The following is a 25,004-nucleotide window of genomic DNA, read 5'->3' as shown; positions in this document are numbered from 1 at the left end:
ACACATTTCTAGATGCTGAAGTAGTACCTTCAACAAACATTTGTTAAGTATCTACTTTACAATAGACACATTTCTAGATGCTGGGGACACAGGGACTATAGTAGAAACTGAAACAGAGTCCTGACCCCATGGAGTTGAAATATTGGTCCTATAGGCTACTGAAGGGTACTTGGCAGAACCACTGTGAGGTGACCAAAGTGGGTACAGGGAGGTCACTGTGGCCATCCAGGGGTACATGACAACAGACTGGATTAAGACTGAGCTGCGAAGAAAAGAGATGGTGAATTAGAAGGATACTTTGGGAGGTACCATCAAGAGAACTTAGTGATGGATTGGTCAGTTTCTGTTTATGGTGAAATTTTTGGTTGTTATTTCAAGAAGGGAGAGTCACAGAGGAAGAGGTATAAACCTTGAGCTGGAGAAAAGGCTCTAATGGAAAAGGAAAGACTGGCTCTACAAAAGAGGGAAGGAGCCCTTGGCCATTAAAGGTTCCTGAGAAGGTTAGAGAGGGAGATTCCCAGAGCCCATGCATTGGACATGGCCTTGGGAGGAGGGAGAGAGTGCTCAGTTACCTTAGTAGGAGGATGTCAAGAAAGATGCAGGCAGGTTGATTAACTTGATAGCAGCAAGTTAAGGAATTCTGGTCCTGGGATTTCCTTCCCCCCCCCCCCCCCCATAGGGAAAGAGAGCAGGCCATTTGATGACAGTGATGTGGAAAGAGGTAAAGAACGGTAAGAAATTAGAGGAAGTCAGCACTAGGAAAATGGGAAAGAGAACCTTCCAGAATAATTTAGTCAGATTTCCAGGCAGATTGAGGGCCCTCCAAAGTCAGTGATCCTAAGTAGATGTGTGTGGTAGGCAGAAATGTCCCCCCAAAATATATTTACTTCCTAATCCCTGGAGCCTAAGCATATAACCTTATATGGCAAAAGATAAGATTAATTTGAGGATCTTGAGAGGAGTTTATCCCAGAATGCCTGGGTGGGCCCTAAATACAATCACATGCATCCTTAAAAGATGAAGGTAGGAGGAGTTTTGAGACAGAGGCATAGGGGAGAAGGCCATATGAAGACAGAGGTTGGAGTGATGTGGCCACAAGCCAAGACTGCTGGCAGCCCTCGGAAGGGGGGAGGAGTGGATTCTCCTCTAGATCCCCCGGAGGGAATATGGTCTGGCTGACACCTTGATTTTGGCCCAGTGAAACTGATTTTGGACTTCTGGACTCCAGAACTATGAGAGAATACATTTCTGCTGTTTTAAGCCTCCATGTTTGCGGTCATTTGTTACAGCAGCCACAGAAAACTAACGCACAACAATCTACCCAGCTGTACTGCAGTGAGGCTTTCTGCAGGGCTCAGATGTGAGCACAAAGAAGCAGAAGACATATTCACTCAGGGTGAGAGTATGGCCAGGTAGGTGTGAAGACAGGGATAAGGAGGTTCTGAGCTATGGCACGAGTGTGAATGGGATAATGAACTTAGATGAGCAGAGGCAAGAAGAGAGGAGGGGGCAGTCAGATGGAGGGACAGCAGAGGGCTCAAAGGACTGGTCGCCTACCACCCATGCCAAGCAGGAAGCCTCAGAGTCCTACTCAGCCTTCATTTGTCCCCAGTATTCAACAGGTCAGGGACCCTGGACATGTGAGCTCTTTAATGCCTGCCACGAATATTCATCTTTTGATGAGTGGGCCTCATCATCTCTCCTGGGGCTCTTGCCACAATCTCATAACCAGCCTTCTGGTCTCTGGTCTTACATTTGTCAAATTCTTCTAGATTGATGAGAGTTATCTTCCCTGAATGCATATTTAATTATAATTAATTACACTGTTGTTCCCTAGTCTAAAACTCTCCACCCCTTGCCAACAAATATATTTCCATCTGAAGTTGGTAAAAGGATAAAGTCCATAGCCTTAAACTAGCATGAAGGGTCATTGAGATTCTGGCCTTCCCCAGTTTCGTCTCAAGGCCCAAGCTATGCACTAGCAACCTGGAAATCCTTGCCATTCCCAGATCATAGCACTCTTTTCCTTGCCTCTAATCTTTTGGCCTTGCTCTTCCCTCTGCCAGTGCCACCCTCCCCTCAAGCTTTGAAATTAAGCTAAAGATTAACTTCTCCCATGTTCCCCCTAATAATAAGTGCCAATGTTTATTAGTTCCAATGTATTAAACATCATGTTAAATCCTTTTCCTAGAATGACCTCATTTGATTCATCCCGTGAAGTAGGTACAATTATTATTATTCCCATTTAACAGGGAGGAAGAAAGGGGCTTAGAGAGGCCACAGAATGGAGTTGCAGAATGAGGATTTGAACTCAACTCTCTTAGGCTCTAAACTGTCAACAGTGTTTTACTGGACCCAATGGGGATAACCACACCTCTTTTGTGCTTCAGAAGCCCGCTGTGCTTACCCTTAAGGAGCTGTGGTAATGATTATAAAAGTTATGATTACTAATGTTTAACCACTTATTATGTGCCAAGGATTCAGATAGTCTCTCGTATGTTTAACCTCTTCATTATTTCTATTTTTTTTTAGACAAATGAATGGAAAGTAGGAGGGCTCAAGTTACACAGTTAGCAAAGAGTAGAACAGGGATTTAAATCCATGTGGTCTGTGGGGTGTCTGAGTGGCTCAGTTGGTTAAGCATCTGACTCCTGGCATCAGCTCAAGTCTTGATCTCAGGGTTGTGCCCCATGTTGGGCTCCATGTGGAGCCTACTTAAAAATAAAAAAAAAATATATATATATATATATGTATATAATATACAAATAAATCCATGCTGTCTAATTCAAAAAGCCACAGTCTTACCTTATCCTCTCTCTCAGCCCAAAGTCTAGAATAAGGCAGTGGGCAACAAATGTTTAAGTGAAGTATGAATAGGCATCATTATCATGTAGGTGATGTTTACAGCCGTAGGCATGAATGAGCCAAACTTAGACTGTACAGAAAGGACAGAAAGGTCACAGGACTGAGTTTGGGGGAGTGCAACATTTAACGCAGTGGGTCTCAGGGTGCCTGGGTGGCTCAGTCGGTTAAACATCCAACTTTGGCTCAGGTCATGATCTCGCAGCTTGTGAGTTGGAGCCCCGCGTCAGGCTCTGTGCTAACAGCTTGGATCCTGCTTTGGATTCGGTCTCCCTCTCTCTCTGGCCCTCCCCTGCTTGCTTGTGCTCTGTCTCTGTCTCTCTCTCTCTCAAAACAAAAAAAAATTAAATAAACATTTTAAAAAATTTTAATAAAATAAAATAAAGCAGTGGGTCTTGGTGAAGGCAGTTTTGTTCCCAGGGGGCATTTGACAACATCTGGAAAATTTCTGGATTATCACAATTGGTGTGTGGGAGGGTGCTACTGGTCTTCAGTGGGTAGAAGCCAGGGACGCTGCTAAACACCCTTCAATGCACAGGACAGCTGCCTGCAACAAAGGATTATCTGACCCCAAATGTAAACAGTGCCAAGTCTGAGAAACAGATTTACAGGTCAGGTAGAGAAAAGAAGCAAACAAAGCCATGGCCAGAGCCAGAAAGAAAAATAAATAAAACTGGGAAGACACAAGAGGAGAGTGTTTTAGGAAACAGCAAGTGGTTAGCCCTCTCTGACGTTGAAGGATATATAAGGAGATGATGGAGAAGGGTCTACTGACAACACGGGGACCACTGAAGAAGCTGGAAGAACCAGTTCAGTGGAGTAACAGGGCTAAATCTAGGCTGAAGGGGTTAAGAAGTGAATGGATGGTGAAGACAGAAGAAAAACTACGCGTAGACATCACTCTCTTGAGATATTCGGCTCTGAAGTGGGGGCAGAGAAATGAGGTAATGGTTGGGGGAGATGTGCAGAGCTAGGACCTTCTGGGTTTTTTAATGATAGGAGATGCTAGAGGCACTGCCTCCTCCCCAGTCTGGACCCTTACCAGCCTCCTCAATGGTGCCCTGGTTCCCCCTCCTCCAACCACTACCTGGTTTCTCTTCCCATCTTCCGTTGTACCCCTGGGTTTGTCAGCCCTGCGAAAATCACATCACCTGTTCACTTGGCTCCGGCAACCAGGCTCTTGAGGACTGATGGAGACAATTACAAATCTAGTCTGAAGCTTCCTCCTAGGAACGTGTGTTTTCTGTCGCTAGGCAGTCTTTCCGTTCACCTTATAGACTTCATACTTACTCCTGCCCTTGTTCCCAGCCTCTTCCAACTCCTCAGTCCTCAGCCCCATCCTGACCCCCTCTACAGATGAGCCTGCCTCTCCCTACTTGAAAAACACTTGTTGAGCATGTTTCTGGTCAAGCTGGAATCAAATATGTCCATACATTTCTTGAAACGTGGTCTGTGAGGCACCTGTACCAGATTTACCTGGGGTGTTTCTTAAAAGTGCAGGGCTCTCTGCCCCAGCTCCTCACCCTCTTACATGCGTAGGATCAAATTCTCGGGGTCGGGACCTAGAGAGGTGCATTATAAACAAGAGCCCAGGAGATGCTGATGTTCACTACAATTTGAAAAGCAGTGTTATATATTATTTGATCTTCTCAATAATCTCGTGAGGGAGATATTACTATTAAAGTCTGAATTATATGGAGAGCATCCTACGTGAACTCTATCACCTTCATTTCTTATTCATCAAATTGTTGTATATTTTCACCAGTTTCCTTTGCCTTTGCCCTGCCCTCAAATAAAGAAGTATTCCCCCCCCCCCCATCCCCAATTAAGAATAAGTTCTCTCTAAAATGTTGTCTTTGATCCATACCCTCCTTTCCTCTTCTGGTACTTGGATCTATCAATTGATGATAGTGGTAGTTATAATAGCTATCATTTATTGATCACATAGTATGTACCAGGTACTTTGATAAGTTTTTTTTATTTAGCTCATCTAATCTTCAAACATTTCTTCTACTCCTTTCTCAGTTTTTTGGTCTGGTATTCCCATTGTACCTATGTTATGCCTTTTGTAATTGTCCCACAGTTTTTTGATATTCTGAACTTTTTTTTGTCCATTCTTTTTTTTTTTTTTTTTTACCTTTGCATTTCAGCTTGGAACACCTCTATTGACATATCTTCAAGCTCACTGATCCTTTCCTTGGCCACGTCCAATCTACTGATGAGTCCATCCAAGGTATTCATTACCTGTTACAGTATTTTTGGCTTCTAGCATTTTCTTTTGATTCTTTCCTAGAATTTCAAATTCTTTGCTTACATTACCATCTGTTCTTGCATGTTATACACTTTTTTCTTTACGGTGCTTAGCATATTATTCAGTTATTTTAAATTCCTAGCCTGATAATTCCAAAATCTCTGCCCTAAGTTTGGTTCTGCTGTTTGCTTTGTCTCTTCATGGTGTTTTTTCTTGCCTTTTAGCATGCCTTGTAATTTTCTGTTGAAAGCCAGAGATGATCTATAGGATAACAGGAACTGAGATAAATAAAATGTGAGCGTGAAGTTTCATGTTTATCTGGTTAGAAGTTAGGCTGTGTTTAACGTTTGCTTTGGTTGTAGGTGTCAGAGGTTTCAATACCCTCTAGTATTTTTATTTCTGTCTCCTCTATTATCTTTGGTTTTCTCTAGAAACTCCCTCTTAGATTGTCATTATACTGGAATCCTGTTGATGAGACAACAAGGTATTGGGAAGGGGAAGCAGTCTATAACCTTATTATTAATGTCAGATTTCTTACTGGGCCAGAGTCTCTGGCTATGATTTTCAGAAGTTTCTTAGCCTTTATTCCTCCCCTTATATGAGATAGGAAGGCTAGAGGTGGCTAGAGTTGGCTAATTGTCCTTCTCCCAGCTCAGATAAGGCTCTGGTAGTCTCCTTTGAGGGCAGGTCTTATTATGGAGACTGTTCTGGATATATTTCAAAATGGTTATTGTTTCCCTCCCTCTGCCTGAAGCAGGAGAAAATTTTTCTCTCACCTTCACCAGGTGAGAACATGGTGGGGCTTCTAGAGGTAAAATTCACAAAAGTGTGGGGGCGCCTTGGTCGCTCAGTCAGTTAAGCCCTCGACTTCAGCTCAGGTCATGATCTCGCGGTCTGTGAGTCTGACCCCTGCATTGGGCTCTGTGCTGACAGCTCAGAGTCTGGAGCCTGCTTCAGATTCTGGGTCTCCCTCTCTCTCTACCCCTTCCCCACTCATGCTCTGTCTCTCTCTCTCTGCCTCAAAAATGAACAAACATTTGGGGCGCCTGGGTGGCTCAGTAGGTTGAGCATCCGACTTTGGCTCAGGTCATGATCTCATGGTTTTTGAGTTTGAGCACTGCGTTGGGCTCTGTGCTGTCAGCTCAGGGCCTGGAGCCTGCTTCAGATTCTGTGTCTCCCTCTCTCTCTGCTCCTTCCCTGCTCACACTCTGTCTCTCTCTCAAAAATAAATAAAGATTAAAAAAATGAACAAACAATTTAAAAAAATTTTTTTAATTTACTGAAGTGTTGAGATCCCTTAATATTGGGCTCCAAGGGGTTTAACTCAAGGTAGTCTATACTCAGCCTCTAGCTATCTGTCAGTGACCATTTAAGTGTCCCCATCAGTTACTGTCTCCAGCAACTTCTGCTCCTGATAAGCTATGATTCTCAGTAGCCCCTGTCTCTCCAGATTGGGGGCAAGGAGGGGGCCGTTTGTCTTGTGTCTTCAATTCACTGATGGATATAATTAGAGTTCTTGATTTTCAATTTTTCAGCCTTTTTCTTGTGAGGACAGGAGTGGACTTCCAAGCTCTTTCTATGTCAAAGCAGAAACTGGAGATCCTTATCTAATCTTTACAACTCTCCGAGTTAGTATTTTTCCAAACTGACAGGCAGGCAAGGAAACTGAAGCTTAGCAAGGTTAAATTAAGTGGCCCAAACTTATGCAGTCAGTGAGGGGGTGAGTGGCTATGTTGCCACAAAGATGATAACATTAAATTGGGATTCAGGCAAGGTCCTGTACTAGGAAGCCAGAAAGGCATCTGTACAAGTATAGGCTGCTTTGGAAAGAGGCTAGGAGGTGTGTATAAGCATGTGTGTCCTCATATAGATGCATATGAAGAAACCCTGGGACGTCAGCTGACTTTGAGAAGGAAAGGGGTGAAAAGTTGGTGCCAGAATCCTTGTCTTTACCATACCGTCAGTGTCATTCCATTGTCAAAAAAGAACAACTTATTTTAGGGCTGAATTTAAAAAGGCACACCTAAGAAATTGACAGCTGTTTATTAAATTCCTACTATGTACCAGGCACTGTGACAGTACGGAATAGATACAGTGCTTGACAAAGCAGTGTCCCTACTTTCATGGAGTTGATATTATAGTGAGGTAAGCCCACAAGTTATAACATGTCAGATGGTGATAAGTCAAATAAAGAGAACTAAAGCAGGATAAATGGGATTGAGTGATGCAGGTATTGTTTTATAAGATGTGGTCAGAAATGGATGCTTTGACAAAAATGACCTTTGAGGGGCACCCGGGGTAGCTCAGTCCGTTGAGTCGGACTTCTGCTCAGGTCATGATCTCATGGTTCGTGAGTTCAAGCCCCACATCGGGCTCTGTGCTGACACCTCAGAGCCTGGAGCCTGCTTCAGATTCTGCGTCTCCCTCTCTCTCTCTCTCTCTTCCCCTCCCCTGGTCATATTCTATCTCTCTATCTCTCTCAAAATAAATAAAAACATTTTAAAAATGTAAAAAAAAAAAAAGGTAACTACACAAGAATGGGACTTGTAAATTGTGGTTTAGTAACCATGTGGTAAATGATGGGGACTCCTTCTAGCCAATACCCTGGTCTCCCACAAACAAAGGATTGTGGAACTTCAGGTATCAGCTGGGGTCAAATGGAGGGACATTTTTGTGTCCAAGGGGGCACACAAAGAATAACTTGGCAAAGGTTATACATACTTTCTAAAAGTAAGCTCTGAGTCAGGCTCCTACTCAAATTCCTACTTGATCAGGTGTGACAGAAAGTGTTTTAATATACATCAAGAGCCTAAAAAGTATCTGGTACAGAAACTTTGGGTTCTATCCATGAATAGGATTTAAAATATAGAAAAGCAATGTTCAGGGGCACCTGGGTGGCTTAGTTGGTTAAGCATCTGACTTAGGTTCAGGTCACGATCTTCCAGTTCATGAGATTAAGCCCCCAATTGGGCTCTCTTCTATCAGCACAGAGCCTGCTTGAGACCCTCTGTTCCCTTCTCTTTCTGCCTCTACCCTGCTCATCCTCTCTCTCTCAAAAATAAACATTAAAAAAAAAAAGCAATGTTCATAGGGCAGGGATTTTTGTCTGTTTGATCATAGCTGTATTCTCACTGCTTAGAACATGCCTGTACAAGCTAGTGTTAATAAATATTTGTTGAATAAATAAATAAATAAATAAATGAAAAGGGTTTTCTTTATAAAATTATTTATAATATTTTAAAAATTTACCTAAATTTCCTTCAATAGGCTACTGTTTAAATAAACTATGATCCATTCACTCTTTGGATTTAACTCTATTTTATTTATTTTTTATTATTTTTTAACTCTATTTTAAAAAGCAAACAGATGGCTTAAATGTTTGTAACACCAGAATTAAAATCTAGCCCATAAAGTAATTAGATCTGGAATGGAGACTCAGTATTTTCATTTTAAAGATGAGGGGACTGCAAGGCCACACAGTGACTTATTGGCATTTTTAAGCTACTTAATACATAAATTATAAAAATTCTTTTGAAGAGGATACAAACAAATGGAAAGATATGGAATAATTCATGTAGTGAAAAATTTCAATACTATCTAAAGCAATCTTCAGATTCAATGCAATCTCTATCAAAATACCAACAGCATTTTTCACAGAACTAGGACAAATAATACTAAAACTTGCATGGAATCACCAAAAAAAACCCTAATAGGCAAAGCAATCTTGAGAAGTAAAAACAAAGTTGGAGGTAGCACAATCACAGATTTTAAGATATATTGCAAAGCTGTAGTAATCCAAACAGTATGGTACTGGCCCAAAAACAGACATAGATCAAGGAACATAATAGAGAGCCCAGAAATAAATCCATGCTTATATGGCCAATTGATATATGACAAAGGAGGCAAAGATATACAATGGGGAAAGACCAGTCTCTTCGATAAATAGTGCTGGGAAAACTGGACAACTACATGCAAAAGAATGAAAATGGACCACTTTCTTTTACCATACACACAACTAAACTCAAAATGGATTAAAGACCTAAATGTAAGACATGAAACCATAAATTCCCTAGAAGAAAACATAGGCAGTAATTTCTTTGACATTGGCCACAGAAAAATTTTTTAGAGATGTCTCCTCAGGCAAGGGAAACAAAAGCAAAAGAAAATTATGAAAATTATGTCCAAATAAAAAATTTTGGACCACAAAAGAAACCATCAACAAAATGAAAAGGCAACCTACTGAATGGGAGAAGATATTTACAAATGATATATATGACAAGGGGTTAATATCCAAAATATATAAAGAACTTATACAACTGAACACCAAAATACAAATAATCTGATTAAAAATGGGCAGAAGACAGGGGTGCCTGGGGGGCTCAGTTGATGAAGCATCTGACTCTCGATTTTGGCTCAGGTCACGATCTCATGGTTCATGAGTTCAAGCCCCACATCAGGCTGAGAGCACAGAGCCTGCTTAGGATTCTCTCTCCCTCTCTCTCTCTCTGCCCCTGCCTTGCTCTTTCTCTCTCATGCTCTTTCTCTCTCTTGAATAAATAAATAAACTTAAAAAATGGGCAGAAGACCTAAATAGACATTTTTCCAGAGAAGGCATACAAATGAAAATATGCTCAACATCCCTCATCATCAGGGAAATGCAAATCAGAACCACGAGATAACACCTCACACCTGTCAGAATGGCTAAAATCGACAATACAAGAAACAACACGTGTTGGCAAGGATGTGGAGAAAGGGGAACCCTTTGCACTGTTGGTGGGAATACAAACTGGTGCAGCCACTGTGAAAAACAGCATGGAGGTTCCTCAAAAAATTAAAAATAGAGGGGTATCTGGGTGGTTCAGTCGGTTGAGCGTCCAGCTTCGGCTCAGGTCACGATCTCGCAGTCGGTGAGTTCGAGCCCCACATCGGGCTCTGTGCTGACAGCTTAGAACCTAGAGCCTGCTTTGGATTCTGTGTCTCCCTCTCTATCTTCCCCTCCCTCACTCATGCTCTGTCTCTCTCTCTGTCTCAAAAATAAATAAACGTTAAAAACATTTTTTTTAATTAAAAATAGAAATACCATATGATTCAGTAATTCCACTACTGGGTATTTACCCAAAGAAAACAAAAAACACTAATTTGAAAAGATATCTGCACCCCTATGTTTATCACAGCATTATTTACAAGAGTGAAGATGTGGGAGCAACCCGTGTCTATCGATGGATGGAAGGATGGGTGGATGAAGAAGACGTGGCATCTGTATATACAATAGAATATTGCTCAGCCATAGAAAAGGATGAGATCTTGCCATTTGTGAGAACACAGGTGGGCCTAGAAGGTATCATAATTCAGCCAGACAAATACCATGTGATTTCGCTTCTGTGTGGAATCTAAAACACAAAACAAATGAATACACAAACAAGAAGCAGAAACATAGATAAATATAAAGAACAAAATACGAATATAAAGAACATAAAATATAACTACAAAGAACAAACTGATGGTTCTCAGAGGGGAGCAGGGTGGGAGGATGGACAAAATGGATGAAGGATAGTGGGAGACGCAGGCTTCCAGTTATGGAATGAGTAAGTCACAGGGATGACAGGGATCGCATAGGGAATATAGTCAATGATATTGTAATAGTGTTATATGCGGACAGATGGTGGCTACACTTGTAGGGAGCAGAGCATAACGTATATAGTTATCAAATCACTATGTTGTACACCTGGAACTGGTGTAGCATTGTGTGTCAACTACACTTCCATTTAAAAAAAAATGGAAAAATAAAAACTTAGAAGCGAAAAACAAAGATGAGGGGATTACAAGGCCACGCCATGACTTACTGGCATTTTGCATCTACTTGACACGTACCTGATAAAAGTTCTTTGGAGGCAATAAGAGTTACAGGTTGTCTGCTAAACAATTCTATGACGTACTTGAAAATGATTTCTAGACCTTTCAGAAGATAGATGGGAAAACAATACTAGTTCCCATGCAAGAAAGCATGAGACCAACGAATGCCCGCAAACGAGGGCCAAAAATTCCAGCAGCAAGTCGTCCATCAATTTGGGAAACATTTATCAACTGGCCAGAGTGCCAAGCCTTGGGGAAGCCGTGGGAATACAGAGATGGCCACGGCCCAGATTTCCGTCTCTTTGCAGAATCTCGTTGGCGAACAGGGATTTAACACATTAAGCCACAGTGTGTGTGAAGGACTGAATAAAGGATGTGCCAAGTGTGAGAGAGCGTGGAGATGGGGTAGGGGCACAGACTCCAAATGGGATGGAAGTAAGATATGGGTGTCAGGGGATGACAGCACAAGAAGGACCCGTGAGGTGATGAACCCAGTGTGCTTTCTGGAACAACCCTGAGAAGATTTTAGGAGACAAGCAGTCGATTTCAGTCTGTCCCTCCCACACTTCTGTTCCTGTAGCCACACAAGATGCTGAACAGAGAAAATGGCACAGAGTCTGTCCTCACGTTTCCATCCTCGCTCCCCACCATTTATGGCTCTGTGCCCTTTGTCACGGTTTCCGTTTCCCTCGGTATTACCTGGCCTGCGTGATGGGGACGAGAACAGTGCCCACCTCATGGGATGGGTCAGAAACTGACAGGAAATTACTAGATTGGTTTATTTATGTGACACATATTTACTGAGTGCCTGTTGGGTGGCAGGCATTGTACCCAGCACTGGGGACGAAAGAAATGGACTGTCCTGTTTTCATGGAACCTACAGCTAAGAGGGAGAGCATTAAATAAACAACTAGACTACTTCATACCTGGAGGTGATAGTTGTGGTTTCCTCTGTCTGCTCATCGCTCCCCCCTCCCCGGCATTTGTCTTTCTCAAAGTATGATTTGAACCCATTTTTGGTTAAACTGCTGTGTGGGAGAAGGTCACAAAGCCAGTAATGGAGCCCAGCCAACCACCTAGCACCCTCAAGGACCAGAGTTTTATTTTTATTTACTGGGTATGATGTATCCAGAAACAGTGAAGTTTTCCCATTTTACTTTATAGACTTCCCAATCATATTACAATGAAGATAGAAAGAATTAGACAAGCCTGTCCCTCCCCTCACTTGGGGGTCGAAAAGACAGCTGGTTGGTTATACTGAAGGTGGGATGTCTGCTCATGTCTACAGAGGGACGGGGTTTGTGATTCACTGGCCACAGAGACGTGGAAAGGGCACCCTACTAAGCTTCCGGCTCAGACGGAAGAGACATTGTTTGAGGGTCCATTACATCCCGACACCATCTGGGGAATTTTACATAAAATAGCTCATCTGATTCTCAAAATAACCTTTCTCATCCCTACTTTATAGATGAAGGAGCTACGAGTCAAAGAAATTAAGTGACTTCTTCACCCAGCTGGTGGAGGCAGAATTTGAGCCCAGGCCCGCTGACTCCAAAACCACGTTCTTTCCGCACACCCAACGTATATTCTAACTAGACAAGTTAAGCTAGAATTGGAAGAAATAATGAGATAAAGAGTCCTTTTTGAGGAAGAAAATCAGCCTAGGAACAGGAATGCTTTCTCCTGTCATAATAATCCATGTGCCTACCAGTGACACTGTCTAATTCCAAATGTCCACTTTTAGAAATAGAGGAGCTAATATATACATGCACACATGTGTGCGTGTGTGTGTGTGTGTGTGTGCGTGTGTGTGCAGAGAGAAAGAGAGGGAGGGAGACATTAGTTCAACCCTGTAATTTAATTCTTGAAATTAATAACATGGAAATGGTCACAGATGTTAACAATGATTTATGTGTTGTGTTCATTGCAGTGGGGTTTTTTTTTTTTTTTAAAAACGAAAGGAAAAATGAAAAGAACTAGAGCTACCTATCTTGCCCAACAACAGAGGAATGGTGGAATAAATTATAATTCAACGGAATAGTGGAGTATTATAAAGTCATTAAAATTCATGCTGTGGAATAATGTTTAATTGTATTGAAATACACTCATAATATAATGTTCATTAAAAATAAAAGAGGTCATAAGATCCTATATATAGTTTGGTTCCAATATTTGTTGAGCAACTACATATATGCATATATATTTAAAATCTGGAAGGAAATGTACCCAAATGTTAATAGTGATTATCTCTATGTTATAAGAGGACATTTTTTATTTCGTCTTCACCACCCTCTGTATTTATCCTTTTCTGTATTTTCCAACACAAAACAAGGGTGTGTGCTCTGCTGTTCCTCCCCATAGAGCATCTGGTTCTCAGGGCTTGCTTGCTTGGAAGGAAACTGCTTTTCATCCTTCCTGGTAGCAGGCACCAGAGATCGGGGCTGTAGCAGCCTGAGGACCCCATGTGTACCCCAGGCACTCACAAGGCAAGCTGCTTCTCACTCTCCTTACAAATGATTTCAGATGGCAATTTAAAAAAAGAAAACGAAGTATCGAACAAGAGGTCCTGCCATTGCCTTTAAAATGTGTTCTTTTGATGGTTCTTTTAGGATCACATCTTCACAGAGGCATTTTACCCTGAGTGAATTCCTGAAGAGAAGGGGCTGGCCATAGCATGTCTTTTATCCCCTAGAGCGTTCGTTCGTTCGTTCATTCTTCCGTTCATTCATTCATTCATTCATTCATGTAAGAAAACTTACTGTGTCCTTGCTGGGCTCTATGCACTAATCAAAGAAGATGCAGTGGAACATTAAGTAGGGAAAGTTTTAAAATAGAGGTCTGAGGAAACAGTAGAGTGGACTTCACACATACCCTTCATCGTCACCCCCCGTGCATCTGTAAGCTTGAACCACCCAAAGAGACAACTCAAAGTAATCACCTCTATGAACGTCTTTTCTCTCCTCTCAAATCAGCACTCCCTCCTCACTTCCCGAAAATGACTGTTTTCTTATTGTCACACACGCAGCAATTCTAGTGCCTAGCATGTTGCAAAAACAGTCCTTTCTATATCGTTCTTATCTGCCTGCTGAACGTGCTGCCGTAAATGAAAGTCTCTCTTCTTGTACATGTGCAATTGGCTTACTCTGTGTCACATGCAGGAAATGATAGAATTTCCCTAGGGTAAACAAATGAGTCCACCCCAATATCTAAACAAGTAAATATCTGGGTGCTCCTATAACCCACTTGGGATCCACCAGGGTTGGCAAGTTCTGCTGTAGATCCTGACCACCTGATACCAGGCACCAGGCCTTAATTATTCATCTCAATACGCTCAGAGCCTAGTATGTTGCCTTTGACAGCTAATGAAATGTTTCATCTCAGCTAACATTTATTGAGTGTCTACCATGTGCCAGGTATGGTGCTGGTGGTTAGAAATATACTAGTGAACAAAACACATATGATTTTGCCCTACAATTTGGTAGGTGCAGAGAAATGTTAAACAAAAACACTCTGAAGGAAAAGTACAGAGTGGTCTGAATGCTAAGGAAATATCTGAATAAACAAATGCATGAAAGAAAACGCTATATATTTTACACTGTAATATTCGTTCACTAGAAAGGTGTATTCTATATATGAAGAAAGAGAATATTGTGAGCTCACTCAGGATGGATTAAGAATCCCATAAGACATAGGGCGCCCGAGTGGCTCAGTCAGCTGAGCATCTGACTCTTGATTATGGCTCACATCATGATCTCAGGGTCATAGGATCGAGCCCTGTGTTGGGCTCCCCACTGAGCATGAACCCTGCTTGGGGTTCTCTCTTTCTCTCTCTGTCCCTCTCCCTGACTCACATGCTCTCTTTCTCTAAAATAAATTTAAAAAATAATAATCCCACAAAACAATCTGACTCCTGTGTTATGCACCTATGACGCGTCCTAAGACCTCATTAGCTTTTCGTGGTCCTATCTCAACAGATGACTCATCCTGAACTTACAGGCAACTAAAAACCCTAGGGTATTTTTGTTGTTGTTTGTTTAATGCGCTGCCATAAGTCCCAGTATCTCTTCTTGTACACGTGCAATTGGTTATTTGGATCTAAGTAAGTGACTTTCTGTGTTCCTCCATTAGCTTTCATCTTGCTACAGCTGGTTAATCAATTTGACCTGCCCAAGTCCTCTGATGCCTAGTCCTGATATGGGAATATATGTGTCCCTTCCCATCAGTGGGTGTGGTTACCATGATGACAAGCCCAGATCAGGCTGTTGGAAGGAGCGCTGACGGGAGTGTTATAATCACCTTTGCAATCAACATATATCAAAAACATTAAAAAGTCCACATCCTTTGTGTATGTAATTACAGTTCTGGGAATCTATTCTACCAAAATAATACCAAACAAAGAAAGGCATATGCAAAAAAAAAAAAACAAAAAAAACACCCAAAACCTGTTTTTACTCCATTATTTATAATAGTGAATAGCACATTGAAAAATCCTAGTCTTTTAAGGGGCATGATTAAGTTCAGATGACCATAACAAAAGAAAGTTTTCCTACAAACTAAGAAAATTCCTAAGGATGGGCTTGCAACAGCATTTTATTTTTAGAACCTCTCTGAGCTTCTAGTGTAGCTCAGGACCCATTAGATGCTAATACATATTGTTAATGAAGAGATAATGAAAATAGTTTAGAAACAGGTGATTAAGAATATGGAATAATTAGTTATTAAAAAGATACTTGTTTGTATGGTATTGACAAGGGATCTTCTCAGGCAAACAACCCTTCAGCAAACAAGACAGATAAAACCCCCTGCCTTGAGGAGCTCACAATCTAATGGAAGGGGGGGCAGATAATACTCAAGTCGACAAGTAAAATGGCACATCGTGTGGCAATAAAGGCAACAGGACAAAAATTAAGTGGGGAAGGATAGGAAATCCAGCCGGGGAACTGAAGGGGGGAGGAAGCTTCAAATAGGGGGATCCGGATGGCGTCCCTGAGAAAGGGCCATCTGAGCAGAGACCTGAAGGAAGGGGGCGAGGACAGTTGGCTGGGCCACGAGCATTCCAGGGAGCAATTCGGTTTTAGCAATACAATTTTAAAGGATTAGTGGGTTACTTTTGTGCAGGCAGTCCATCCACTGCATTCCTTGTCACTTTCAATTACCCATAAGTACACCCAACTCGCTCATCAAAGAGAGATTCCCCTGTCTCTCCCTTCTGGCAGCCAGAGACAGATTCCCCAGTCTGTGCCCAGGCTGCTTTGCTGGAAGCAGATGGGCAGCCCCACCCCCTTCTTCTTGGGTCTGGCCACGTGGTGAGAGCATAACCCCGTACCCTGCAGCCCCATTCCCTCCCCCACTGAGTCTAAAGGGGCATTAAAATTCACACTTGTTTGTACCTGGTGAGTCTGTATTCTCTGCGTAAGGGCTCACTCATGCAGAAGCAGAACCACGCATCCTCCGAGTCACTTTCAGAACGAAGAATGTAATCTTTAACCAGATCGAAAGAGTATCAGAATTTTGTTGTTGTTAGGGTCTCGAGATTGTTGTATCTGGAGCGAAGGTGTCAACGAAGAAGTGCTTCTACAGATGTGTTAATCACTATGTATGTGTTTTGAAAATCACCGTGGCGTTTGTAGCTTCTGGACACCTGCTCGGGTTCCAATGGATGACTTTCTACTACGCCTACCGGCAGCAGAGGTAATTTTTAAGGTGCAGCTGCACGGAGGACACTGTACTCCGGGAGGGCAGAGCCGTGCCTGTTTTTGTCACCGTCGTTACCCCAGTGCCTGGCATATAGGAGACACTGCGTGAATGCCCACGAATAAGCGAGTGACTCCAAAGATGACGGCTTTGGTGGAGAGAGAAGACTTGTAGGCTGCCGTGGGAGAGGCAAGTACAGAGACCACAGGGAAGCAGGAGAGACAAGATGGCATGCGCCGTGCAAGGGGAACCCAGGTGGAGTGTGCATGTAATGTGCAAGGGCAGGGTGGGGGCGGGGAGATGAAGTGTGAGAAAATCACCGGCATGGCGTTTGTCCCTTCCCCCATGTACATGTTGGATTACTTTGGTCAATTCACTTAGCACCTTGGAGACTCAGTTCTACCCTCTGGAAAATGGTGGTAACAATACTGACCTCACAGGGTTGCTATGAGAATTAAGTAAGATAATGCATATAAAGCCCTTGGCACAGAGACTACCACCATAAAAAAGTCATAGTAGACCCTCATATTTTCACTTAACACGTACACGTTGAGAGGCAGTGCAGAGAGTGGTGGGGAGTAGGGATCTGGGGCCAGACTGCCTGAGTTTGAATCCAGCTTTATCACTTAGAGCTGAGCGGTCTGAAGAAAGTTACTTAATTGCTCTGTGCCACAATTCCCTCATCTGTGAAAGACAGGGTAACAGTGCTAGCTCATCGTGATCAGTTAATAAATGTAAACCACTTAGAATGGTTCCTGGCACACAGGCATTACTATTATCTGCGAGGCATTTTTTGTGTTTGTTTCTCAATTTGATTCCTCAAGGGCTGGTGGAAGCGATAGGATATATGGCAGCAGACAGATACGTTGATGTGATGATGGAGGAGTTCGTGTTGGATGGGCTGGATCTGTGCTTCATTTCAACATCGGCTCTCAAACTCGAGCAGACACGGGATTCATCCTGAGCGCTTGTTAAAACACAGGTCGCGGCCTGTGAGTGCCTCATTCAGTAGGGCTGGGTGGGACCCGAGATTTTTTATTTCTAACAAGTTCCCCCAGTGGTGCTGATGCTGCTGGTCCAGAGACCACACTCGGAGAATCACTGCGATGCAACATGAAAGCATGTGCAAAGCTCCAAGAGAAGGAAGAAGGAGAGATGCATAAAGAGACAGGAGTTCTGAAAAGGACTGAGTAACAGATACGAGTAGAAAGAATAATTCGCTCATTTATTCATTCAGCAGACATTTACTCACTGCCCACTGTGAGCAGGGCCCTGTATTCACCGATCAGCTGAAAGGACCAAGATTTAGCTGAATAGAAACGACAGTGCGTTGGGAAGGACTATCAGTTTATTGAATTAAAACAGAATAGCCTTGGGGCTCCTGGGTGGCTCAGTTGGTTAAGCGTCCGACTTCGGCTCAGGTCACGATCTTGCGGTCCGTGAGTTCGGAGCCCTGCGTCGGGCTCTGGGCTGATGGCTCAGAGCCTGGAGCCTGCTTCTGATTCTGTGTCTCCCTCTCTCTCTGACCCTCCCCCGTTCATGCTCTGTCTCTCTCTGTCTCAAAAATAAATAAACTTAAAAAAAAAATTTAAAAAAACAGAATAGCCTTTAAAGAAAGCAGCCACATCCTCATCAGGCCTAACTCCACATCGTGTCCCCATTAGGCCTAACTCAGGCATCCTTTGTGTGTGTGTGGCGGTGGGGGGTGGGGTGGGGGGGAGAATATACATAAAATTTACCATTCTAACCATTTTTAAGTATATAGTTCACTGGCTATAAGTACACTCTATATTTTTGTGCAGCCATCACTCACCATCTATCTCCAGAATTGTTTTCATCTTCCCAAACCCAAACTCTCTGTTCGTCAAGAATTCCTTACTCCCTTCTCCCCTGTAGCCCCTGGCAACTACCATTCGACTTTCTGTTTCTCTGGATTTGACTATTCTAGGTCCTCACATAAGTGGAATCATACAGTATTTTGTCCTTTTTTGTGACTAGTTTATTTCACTTAGCACAATGTCTTCAAGGTTCATCTACGTTACATATAGCATGTGTCAGAATGTCCTTCCTTTTCAAGAATTAATATTGCACTGTATGTATACATCACATTTGTTTAGCCAAATCATCCATCAGGAGATGTTTGGGTTGTTTCTACATTTGGCTGTTGTGAATAGTGCTGCTATGAACACGGCTGTACAAATACCTATTTGAATCCCTGGTTTCAACTGTTTTGAGTATATATTTCTAAGCACCATTTTGATGTTTATTTATTTTTGAGAGAGACAGAGATAGAGCTTGAGCGGGGTAGGAGCAGAGAGAGAGGGAGACACAGAGTTGGAAGCAGGCTCCAGTCTCCGAGCTGTCAGCACAGAGCCCTATGTGGGGCTCGAACCCACGGACGGTGAGATCATGACCTGAGCCGAAGTCAGACGCCCAACCGACTGAGCCACCCAAGCGCCCCTCTAAGCACCATTTTAAAGCAGATACATTTTGTTCGGGTGACAATTAAGGTCACTCTTCCCCCATCCCACCCTCTACCTTTTCCCCTCTTAGAACTTTACCCCTCCTGACACTCAGGTACCCAGATCTCTCATCTGAATCTGATAAATCATCCACACCTCCAGGTAAATTAGCACAACAAGGACCAGGGGAATTTATTTCAATGCTTTACGGGCTGAACGCATGCATGAATCTTCCTTTCCCTATCATGACAACCTTACTGATACACTGTCCAAATACACTTGTGCCAGGAGATTATTAGGTACTATTCAGATACGAAACAATTTAGTCTCTGGAATCAGACATCTGGTAGAGGAACCTGAGCTTACTATTTACTAGGTGTTTACGCAAATGATTCAATCTTCCTAGTTTCAATTTCCTGATCCATAAAATAGGGATACTAGTTTCTATCCATTTGGCTGTTTGGAGAATTAAAGTAAGTACACCAATTAAATTAAGATGAGATAAACCAAAACAAGACAAAGAACTAAACCTAATAGCTGGCACATGGTAAGAACCCAGAAAATGCTGGGCATCCTTGGTATTATAACTGGGTGACTCCTTCAGATATATGCCAAGAAGGTTCCTGCCACCTAGGTACACAGAAGAACATCACAATGAGCATGGAATTAACAGCCCTACTAGGCCAGAGACCCAGAATACAAAGCAATGGACATTTTTTAAAACACAGGATTCAATGGGGCACCTGAGTGGCTCCGTCAATGAAGTGTCTGACTTTGGCTCTGGTCATGATTGGGCCCTGCATCAGGCTCTTTGCTGACAGCTCAGAGCCTGGAGCCTGCTTCAGATTCTGTGTCTCCCTCTCTCTCTGCCCTTCCCCTGCTTGTATTCTGTCTCTCTCTCTCTCAAAAATAAACAAACATTAAAAAAAATTTTTTTTGTTTAACACAGGATTCAAAATGACAACCTGGCTACAAAGGATTAAAAGATGTCTTTAGATGGGGGAGATATTTTGGGGCAGGGCCCTCTGTGGAGCCCACAACTTACACTAGGATTCCCCAACAGTCAGCTATGGGTGTTAAGTATTTTTCTTGAGCTCTTTTTTTTTTTTCTGAGTTTGCAAACGTCAGATAAAAATGGATTCTAGAACAATGGAAATTTGAGATGAGAAATGGTTGCGGCAAATTTGGCCAGGCCTCCTCCTAGGATGGCCCCAGTCCTTCTGGGACATGTTCTGACGACTGGATGGCCTTTTTCTAAACCTCTGAAAGGGGATGATGTTCCCGCCACTTCCCTTGGAAGAATATTCCACGGTGAAATATGACTCACTGTCAGGGCCCTTGCCTTTGAGATTCTCTTTCTTCTCTTGACCCACTTTTGTCTGGCCGTGCCCTTTTGTACAAAGTCAAACGCAGCCTCCCCTGGAGAAGGTTGTTCTGTGAGGACTGACATTTAAAGACCATTACCACCTCTCACACTCAGCCCTGTTCATTTAGCCAAGCAAAGCATGTTTAATTCTTTTAATCTCCTCTCATAAATCAATCTCTTCGTTCCCTTAATAGTCCTTCGCCTATGCTTTGAATTCCTTCCAGTCTGGCCATCCTAAGCTCTTGTTCCATTTATACTTGAGACTTGCCAGTCAATCACAAATGGCTCTCGGGAAAAACAGCCAGGCCCGCCAGGGCTCTAAGTGCTCTCACTGTGCTGGGCTGTCTGCAGTCCCCCAGGCACTGGGAGTCCAGAGAAGATCCCTTTCTGGTAGCCAATCCCGAAGGCCTGGAAGCAAGCTTGAGACATTTGCCACCTACACCATTATGGGTCCTTCAATCCTGGCCCATCTGATCCAAGGTCAAGGGAACTTCCCGAGAAGCTACCTCAGACACCTGTACCTCTACTGTCACTCAAGCTCCTCAGTATGTCCTTCTTTCCCCTAGCTTTTACCCACAAGGGCACGAGGGCAACAGAGGAGCCCAGAGGAGTCTTACCTGGAAGGTCCCAGCATGGTCTTCTTCCTTATCACCCTCTCTGTTCTCTTTGAGGGCAATTAATGTGAATCCTCTGAAGTAGGACGGTGGGGCAGCTGAAAGGGTTACTGTGGAGAGAGGAGAAAGCAGATCATAAGCACAGGAATCAGCTGGCTTCCATCTGACAAATGAATGTTGGTGAGTTCTTCATCAACAAGCCAGACCTGTGGGTTGGAGGGGCAGCAGACAGTGGAAAAGCCTCATTCCTTTGAGTAGTGAACTTTTGCTCTCCACCCCGTTCCTCCTTACATTTCAGAACCTGCAAAATGCCTGAACTATGATCTCAGTTGGGCCTCCTTGAACCAACAAAGGCTTTGGTGCACTCTCTCTCCCAGTAGCCACAATTTGAAAAAGATAGTCCCTGGTCAGGGGCACCTGGGTGGCTCAGTCAGTTAAGTTTCTGACTTCAGCCCAGGTCATGATCTCACGGTTTGTGAGTTTGAGCCCTGGTTCAGGCTCTGTACTGACAGCACAGAGCCTGGAGCCTGCTTCAGATCCTCTGCTCCCTCTCTCTCTGCTGTTCCACTGCTTGCACTCTCTCTCACTCTCAAAAATAAATAAACATTAAAAAAAAAAAAAAGAAATCCCTGGTCAGCAACCTCAATCTTGACAGTTATCTAATGTTACACTTCCAAAAGAAATCTAGCCGCTCACAGCCCAAACTCCCTTACAAAGTCCTTTGGGGCAGAGAATGCTGTGTGTTTTCCAAAATATACTTCCTATTTCTTGTAAGCGCTCAGCTAGACCACTTTCCCAGCCTCCCTTGCAGTTAGGTCTGTTTGCGTTCTGCCAAGGGAAAGCACGGATGGACGTGATGCATGCCACTTTCTGCTTGGCCTGCACAAACTTTCCACAGGATCTTCCAGTCTCCCTCTCCCACCTATGCCTGCAGAATGCAGCGGATCCAACAGAAGATCCAACAGAAGGTGTCCTGGGAGAAGATGGTGGAGTCGCAAGATAGAAGAAACCAGCGTTTCTGAATAGCTACACAGAGAATCACCCACTGACCAGAAACATCCATCTTGTACTTTGTCTGAACTGGAAATAAACTTATATTGTGGGGGATTGTTTGTTACAGCAGCTGGAGTTCTATGAATCCACATCATGCTCTTCCTTCTCACATCTACCCAGATAACTTCGTTTTCATTGAATCTAGCTCAAGGGCCTTCTCAGCAATGATGGTCACCCCTCCCTTTGTATCCCTAGCACCTGGCACAGAGCCTGATGTCTAATAGATGCTCAATTCAAGTTTCTTGAAATTTATATAAATTGGGATTGGAATTACTGTCTGGATTAAAGTGCTAAGATTCTGGCCTTTAAACACAGAGTTATAGACTCTTAGAGCCTTAAGCTGTTTCAAGAACCCTCCATTCCAGCCTTCTAATTTCACAGACAGGAAACAAAGACACAGAGAGGTCAACAGACACCCCAAGGCAGTAAGAGCACCCACAAGGCAGACTTAGGGCCAGACTCCTTTTCCCCAGTTTAGCATTCCACTCATGGTTGCATATATGGAGTATATCTGAGTATGGATATTCTACAAATGTTAGGTTTTAAAATTTTAAAAATCAACTTAACATATACCATTTATGTGATTCTGAAAAGCAACCCTCTGTCAGGGAGGGGCATTCTAGTCTTCTGCTTTCAGTCCTAAAAATAAAGGACCCTCAAATTCCAAAAATTAAAACACCTTTCTTGGACCATGCACCAGCAGCCCATTAGCCCCAACACAACGACATCTCAGGAAAGAACTCTGAGAACCAAAGATTGCAAATCTCATGCTATAATTGGTCAGTTCATCCCACAAAAGTAAAAGAGCATTCTGATTGGCTACTGATGTCTATCGAAAGGTCAGACAGACCTTCTTAGTAAGGAAGAAAGGGTGAGAGAAAAAGCACAGTACAATAGAGTAAGAAAAGTAGGGTGCTCACCAGTGGCAAGCAGAAAATGATGATTATGATGTCAGAAGAAAGAGCTGAGATCTCTGAGGGACAGACACACAGCCCTAAAGCAGTCTGAGGGTGTCTAGAGTGGGGTGGGAAATGAACAAACAAAACCAAACAGAAATAGACTCACAGGTACAGAGAACAATTTGGTCGTTGTCAGAGGGGAGGGGAGTGGGGGAATGGGTGAAATAGGGGAAGAAGAGGACAAGTTACAAAATTCCAGCTATAAAATAAACAAAGACATGGGAATGCAATGTACAGCATAGGGAATATAGTTAATAATATTGTAAAAACTTCATATGGTGACAGTAGCTATATTTATCATGGTGATTGCTTTGTAATGCAGAGAAATGGTGACTCACTATGTTGTGCACCTGAAACTAATATAATATTGTATGTCAACCACGCTGAAATTAAAAGCACCTATAGGTGGGCATAATAACAGCACTCACCTCAAAGTATCAGTGTGAAGCGTAAACGAATTAACACACAGAAAGTTATTAACAGCATGCCTGGAATATACTAGGCACTTAATAAATATTAGCCCTTATTGCCAGTGATGAGATTATCACATTGCATTTTGTGGATAAGTGTTCGTCTACCTATTCATTAAGTCCTTCAAAAGCAAGAGCCACATCTGAGCCCAGCACAGTGATTAGCAGAGAGTTGATAACGCAATTAAGTTTACCGAACTGTGTTCATGGACTGGTAAACTCTATATTATAAAGATGTCAGTTCTTCTCAAATTGATTTATAAATGTAGTGCAGTTAGATTAAATTCCCATTGTGTTTTTTGTGATACGGACAAGTTGATTCTGAAACATACATGAAAATGCAAAGCACCAAGAATGTCCAAGGCAATCTGAAGAAAGAAGTGAAAAGTTGGAGGGCTTGTACTACTAGATACCCAGACTTACGGAGCTACAGAAATTCAGCCGGGCTACTATAGCAAGGAAAGAAAAAGAGGCCAGTTGAACTGTTTGGGGTCCAGAAAAAGTTCCACAAGTCTATGGAAACTTGCTGTATGATTAAGGATCTCCTGCAGAGCAGTCAGGGGGAAAAGATAATACCTTCAGTAAATGGTATGAGGACCACTGGGTAACTATATAGAAACAGGTGAATCTTGACCTTGCACATCATACGCAGAATAAACTTCACATAGACGATAGAGCTAACTGTGAAGAATAAAACAGCAAAGATTTTAGACGTGAGCCTAGGATAAAATATGAATGATCTTGGAATCAGAAAGATTTTTTTAAGCAGACATAAAAAAGAAAATAAAAACAGTGACGATAAAAGAGAAGATACATAAATGGGCTGATGTAAAAATTTTGCCCAACAAAAGACATCATCAGGAAGAAGCACGGCACAGTGTGGAAGAAGATATTTGCGACGCATATCACCATCAGTTGACTTTAATCCAAAATATATAAAAACTTTTTCAGATCAAGAAAAGAAAGACAACCCAATAGAGAAAAATAGGCACAACACATGAATTAATGCTTCGTAAAAGAAGGTGCCCAAATGGCCAAAAAGCATATGAAAAGACACTCAACCTCGTTAGTGAACAGGAAAATAAAAATTAAATCCACAATAAATTACTACCGCATTTCCACCAGATTGACTAAACGTAAAAGGATTAACAGTATCAAATGTTAACTGGAACTTTCACACACCGTTGAACCGAAAATAAGCAATTTTCACTGGAAAACTCTTTGGCAGTATTTACTGAAGCCGAACATATACAGACCCTATGATCCAGTGATGTCACTCCTAAATCAACAGGAATGCATACATATGTGTACCAAGTAACATCTATCAGGTTATAGTAACATTGTATTAGCACCCAAATGGAAACTCAGTGTCAATCATCAGTAGAATGGATATGTAAACTGTGACATATACGTATAATTG

The 25,004-nt window shown here is 42.6% G+C and overlaps 1 protein-coding gene across 2 annotated transcripts in view; it reads right to left on the bottom strand.

The window, feature by feature from the left end:
* Window positions 1–25,004, bottom strand: part of SPON1 (spondin 1) — a 257,617-nt gene that overhangs the window by 216,442 nt on the left and 16,171 nt on the right. For both annotated transcript variants that reach the window (XR_006208341.1, XM_042958428.1), the window contains exon 2: window positions 21,106–21,212. Coding sequence is in view for 1 of the 2 variants with exons in the window: in XM_042958428.1 (XP_042814362.1) it covers window positions 21,106–21,212 (107 nt within the window). In the remaining variant the exon portion in view is untranslated. The remainder of the gene's footprint in view (window positions 1–21,105; window positions 21,213–25,004) is intronic.

The sequence above is a fragment of the Panthera tigris genome, chromosome D1 (assembly GCF_018350195.1).
Source record: "Panthera tigris isolate Pti1 chromosome D1, P.tigris_Pti1_mat1.1, whole genome shotgun sequence".
Taxonomy (NCBI): domain Eukaryota; kingdom Metazoa; phylum Chordata; class Mammalia; order Carnivora; family Felidae; genus Panthera; species Panthera tigris.
Note: the sequence above shows the minus strand (reverse complement) of the source record. Positions and strands in the feature narration are given on the sequence as shown.